Source organism: Acanthisitta chloris, unplaced genomic scaffold (assembly GCF_000695815.1).
Source record: "Acanthisitta chloris isolate BGI_N310 unplaced genomic scaffold, ASM69581v1 scaffold31325, whole genome shotgun sequence".
NCBI lineage: Eukaryota > Metazoa > Chordata > Aves > Passeriformes > Acanthisittidae > Acanthisitta > Acanthisitta chloris.
Window position 1 is genome coordinate 21,344 of NW_008676029.1, and position 5,750 is coordinate 27,093.

Genomic DNA, 5,750 nt, shown 5'->3' on the forward strand with positions numbered 1-5,750 from the left:
TCAACTTTGAAATTAAGTCCTCTGCCTTAAGTATTTTTTGCTACAGTGAACTATTTCAATCTGTTGTAACAGATAATTTCTGCTTTCCCATGACCTGTGACTGTTATTTAGCTATGGCTCCAGCAAAAGCTTTCTTTAAAACTGGAAGCCATACAAATTCACAAATCTGATTAAAACTGAGCCTGAATTTTGAAAGAATAGACTTTCTTACCTGCAAATAAAATTATATGTATATTTTATATCATCAAAGCAATTGATTCATGCAACTCATTAAGTCCCCAGAATGACAGAAATTAAAAGACAACTTAAATACACAATTCTCACTGTAGTTGTGTAGAATTGATATTTTGAAGCATTAGAGGAATCTTAAAAAATTTTATTTAGCATATTGAAAAACAAATGTTACAAAAAATTGTCTATAAACATAGGCAAAAATGTTTAAATAGGATAATTTAATGTAAACCAAGCCCCTTTCAAATATGCAATACTGTAATCAGAGGTTATTTACATCCAGTGAAGACAGAACAACCTTCACTAATGTTAATATCATCTAAGCAAGTCATTAATTTCCATAACTTCTGAAAACAGCGACACATTTAAGTTATAGTAGCTAAATCATCTTCAGTCCTAATACAAGATGAAATTCAGTGTTACATTCAGGAGTGGGAAAGGCAGCACCCTGACTATCCATGTCCTCAGTGAAGATAGCACTGCATTCAGAGCTGCAAAACCTCAGAGGTACAACTATAAATTCAGATTTATTGCATGACATTGCATGACAATTACAGGATAGGTAAAATAACAACAAAAAAGCTGTATAAAACCCCAGTACAAATGAAATTTTATTTTCCAATCAGGTTAGAAAAGCCAGCCACAAGACCAAGTTGTTTTCCCACGTTTCAGCAAACAGAACAAAACAATTTGTAATTTGACACTATTCCAACATAGAGAAAACTGTTCATGTCAGAGGAAATACATTTGGATAACTGTCCCACACAAGTTTTGTTTAGCTATGAAATTTATTCACCAAGACACAGATTTATAGCCCACAATGGCTTTCATGCTCCTCTACATGGAAAAGGCATAGCCCAATAAACTTGACTCATAGATCACTTTAGGTATTTGGTTGCGTTTGGTTTTTGTTTTTTTTTTGGAATGGCAAGCATTGATTTTGGATTGCACATCAAAGTATCTACAGGATACCGTAACAGGATAAAGTAATATATTCAACTTAGGAGCCAGAAACAAAGCCTTTAAAAGGAGTGGTGGAATATTGGGTGAAAAGAAAACAAGAAGAAAAGGGAAAAGCCAACTCAGCTCATCTCTAAAGTTTGAAAGCAGAGTGCCCATGTTCAGGGGATGATGACATCTGCTGAATGTGAAGTGGGTGATCTCCATGCATTTCCTACAGGAAAGTCTCATATCCTAACCAGAAAGCTACTGCTACAAGCTACAGTTAAAACTAGTATCTGTGCTGGCAGGCACAGGAGATGCCAATATGGCACAGACACTGAAGTACCAGCTCTTTCTGAGGTGGTTCCTGCACGTTGGGATGAGGCACTTTGTTTTCGTAACATCTGCCTGGAGCAGTTTATTTATTGACTGTCACTCGGTACAAAAGGAGCTTTAACTTCTACAAGTGGCAATTCAGGATTCACAAGAGCTAAAACCACTTCAAAAGAAAAGGTCAGACAGTCCAAAAACAAGACCCAGGCAATTTTTACTACAAGTGTCCAAAACATATTGTACTTATATGCCCAGAATCTATTTTATGTAATAAATACAAATAAGAGTTACAGTTTTGACAATGGAGTCAGGAGTTTGGCCAGGAGTTCATCTAGTAACTCTACTACTACTTGCCTTAGCAGCTGAAGATCTCCAGCAGACAACTCAGGCAACCTAATCTTTGTCAAAAATGAGAACATTAAATGAATCATAAAATCCTCACTCATGTCAATACATTAGAGCATAATCTTACTGAAGTGTGCACATACACCCCCATCTATGACCATACATTCCTTTCCAGTCTCTTCCTGCAAAAATCCTTCTGGAAAAATTGGGCCAAGCCCCCATCAGACTGACATTAAGACCAGTTTCAAATGGATGGCACTGGCATTTGGGGTATTTGAAACCAGCTGTGGTTTGGGTTTCTGTTGTAAGAAAGTCAACATGACAATTTAGTCCTTCAGGGCTAAATACATTTCAGTTGGTGCTAATGGATTGGTAAAACACAGACAGTACTAAGCTAATGCCTCTTTACCCTGGTGTGGGAAGAAAGAAATCAGAAACGAATAGTCAGAAGTTAAACCAAGCAAATGAACTTTAAAATCAAGCTGGGAAAAAGCATCACCACACATGAACTGCACCACCTTAACTATCATCAGTGTCTACACCAGGTGGGTGAAATTCTATATATAACTTGCATCATCTGGCAGAAACCCACATCTCTTCAGCCTCAAAAAGTTACTCCACACTAATGCTTGGGGTTATGCCTGCATGTTCTTAGAATTCCTTGTTGGAATGCAAAAGCAATAAATATATTTGTTGTTGGAAGAAGGTATCTGTTTTCTCTGCAAAGGATTTCCACAGGCACCAATACAAGGTGCACACACAGTATATATGAGAAAGGCAAGAGAGTGTCAGAACTTTGGGAAAGGATTCATAGCTGGGGAAACCTTGAGGAAGGTTTTCACAGTTGGGGAAAAAAAAAGGAAGTCACACACACTGAATTTCCTTTTTCCCCATTTAAAAACGAAAGTAATACCTTTGGGTTTATGTGCTTATGGTCCCAGTGAAGACTATGGCAGGAAGTCTATTATCAGGATCTTATCCACACTTGAGTATTTCAGTATTCCATTATTTACTGTTGCATGAATTTTCAAGTTCTGAAGTTAACATATGCACATTTCTCACCTTGAGAATACACAAGTAAAACCAGATAGGAAAACAGGGGAAAGGCAGAACAAAGACAAAAACATACACCATTAAATTCATTAATGAGTGTCTTAGTAGCTTCTAAACATTTACAGAATTTTGAACTGTAACAGCAAAAACATAGAATATACCTCCTCTGCTAGGACTCTGAAATTATTGCTATTACCCCAGCATTCTCTAAAGGAGATCCTGGTTTGAACACAAAGGATACTCCTCTCAGCCTCCTGAGGACCCACGACAGGGTGGAGCATGGAAAAAAAACAGGTGAGAAAAAGGAACCAACCAGACAAGAGGCAATACTGCAAAATCAGTCCCTTTAGTGTATATAACTATTCAAACATTGCTCAAGGATTCCCTATTGCAGGGAATTTTGACAGTCTGCAGTAAGAAAGGGGAGGGGGATCCCACAAATCTTGTGGGGGATGTGGACAATATTTGGAATAAAATATGTGACATCCCTCAAACAGAGGTACTTTTGAGAAGTATGACAGAGCACCACATCTGTATCTGCAAACACTCTCAGTAAGAGAATAAGGAAAACATTCCTTATCTTTTAAGACCTTCTGTAGGGGGAAAAAAATCCCAAACCCAAAGAACGAGTGAACCTAAAAAAAAAAAAAAAGTGAAATTCATCGTCCAAGTCCATTAAATTACAGAAATGCATAATAAGCCAAGATAAAGTGCTACAAAATGATTCCTAATTTTTCAAAGGTCCATGGCATCGCTCTTGTTTTACTTAGCACTGGTGACGATGGGAGACAGAGCAATCGCACCGGCTGAACTGGAGTTGACAATGTCTTCGTATTGTGGGGGTGGATCCAAATGCTGCTCAGTTTCACTCCTCCTCAGACTGATTTCACCAGTGGCTTCCTCGTATGAAGGAGGAGGATCACAGTTTGAGAGCCTGGTGGATATGGAGTCTGACCGTGCGTCCGTGTAGCTCAGACCTCCCGGGGAGAGCCCACTGACTTCATACAATTCCTCCTGTGGGGAATGAACAATGCTGAGCGGTGGGACAGGAGCTCTGCCATCAGCCACAGCTCCCTGGGCTCCCCTGGGCACGTACACCGACTGCCTACGCATTTTCTTTTTAAACAGGCATCTCCAGATGACAAAAATGACAATGAGGATAACGAAAAGGCCAATGATTAATGGGAACGCAAGGTAAAATGAATACCAGGTATGTCCTGTGTTACTTTCTCCCTGGAGTCCGTTTTTGTAGACTTTCCAGAACTCCTTCTAGAAGAGCAAGACACGATAAGTCAGAAACTAGAAGACAGTTAAAAATAAATAAGCAACGTAAGCAAGTTGTTTTAAATGAGTGAGGAACAAAAAGGCATTTCAAATCCTCATGATTAAAATAAGAGCTGGCATGGATAAGCACACACAATAAACTTTCAATTTTTCTTCCCACATGATTACTGACACAAAAGGGACTTGGTTTTACAAAATGAACTCCTCACTCCTTTTAAGATTCCTGTGTCTGCACTCAATATTTACAAAGATGCAGCACAGACAGGACTAGGCAAAAACACACAAACAAAACCCCCAAACAAACAAAAAATTCCACAAAAACTAGGGAAGAAAACCTCAACCACCCCACCTAATCGGCATGCACATCAGCCATCAGGTGGGTCAAAACTTTTCAGCACCACTCAAGGTAAAAGTTTGGGTTTCATTTGTTTGTTTCAAAACTGTGATAAATACTAACACAATCTGACAGGGAAATACCAGTTCACAGTGACAGAACATTCTGGCAAAGCACAACTATGTTGTACTGTCATCCCATAATTTACACTTCCCCCACCCTCTGGCTCATGCAGCAATTGTTGTCAGCTTATTTTGAGTTGATCCAGATCCTCTCTTTACAGCTAAAAATAGCTCCAGTGCTATGAGAATATTACACAGCTTTTTATATTCTAGAAATCTTGACAACACAGCTACAGATAAATGGAACATAAAGCGAAAATATGAGCAAGTGAAAACTAAATGAAGGGGGACACCAATACTTGGAGGTCCTCTTTGCTACATTAATGTGCACAAGTGGGAGCACAAAGATCATGCTGCCATCCAATGTCCTCTGCAGTGAATGCTATGAAAAAACAGTACAAAAGGAAAGCACACCCTGCCTCAAAATAGTGGTCATCTTCACCTGTGATGTAAGATCTCTCCTACTGAGAAACACTTGCACTGTGTTGTATCGTCATGTATAATTTAAGAAAAAAATAATTAATGCCCCCCCCTCCAATCCATGCCAGAAGCTCTGAACTCCTTTGTTTTCTTTGAAAATGCAGAGAGCTGATGCAGTCATGCTCATGGCAGCATCCATTTGAAATGATAGCACACACCTCATGCAACTATTTATAAAAGAGTCATCAGGTACAGTTGGTATTGTCATTGCTCAGTCGTTAGCAAATGATGTATTCAGGTTGCAGACTGACTGACTTTGTGCACAGACAAATCACATCCATCAATTTTTTTAGTTCAGGACTGCTGCCACGTGACCCACATTAAACAGAGAATGTCACCAAACTGATCCCAGAGGCAGCCTGAGTCCAGAGGCAGCATCACCTGGTGTGGAGGCTAAGCTTGCCCTGTGCAAAGCCAGGACCAGGACACCACGGGCAAAACAAATGCCCATTCTGGACCAGAATTTACTAAGGTTGAGTGCAATGCCATGTGCATGAAACAACTGTCCCATAAATTTTCTCTTCCAAAGATGAATTCAGTTCTGTTTATGCCTATACTCAGGGCAAGTTCCAAAGAGCACAAAAATTTCAGTTCTTACAGCAGTCCAGGATCAGGCATTTTCCCTA

At 39.3% G+C, this 5,750-nt stretch overlaps 1 protein-coding gene across 1 annotated transcript in view; it reads right to left on the bottom strand.

Annotated features, from left to right (window-relative positions):
• Window positions 1-3,653: 3,653 nt before the first annotated feature.
• The window catches only part of PRRG1 (proline rich Gla (G-carboxyglutamic acid) 1), a 10,479-nt gene continuing 8,382 nt past the window's right edge, over window positions 3,654-5,750 (bottom strand). Inside the window, exon 3 of the mRNA XM_009075966.1 lies at window positions 3,654-4,173. Within this exon, the coding sequence (XP_009074214.1) occupies window positions 3,667-4,173 (507 nt within the window). The 3' untranslated portion in view covers window positions 3,654-3,666. The remainder of the gene's footprint in view (window positions 4,174-5,750) is intronic.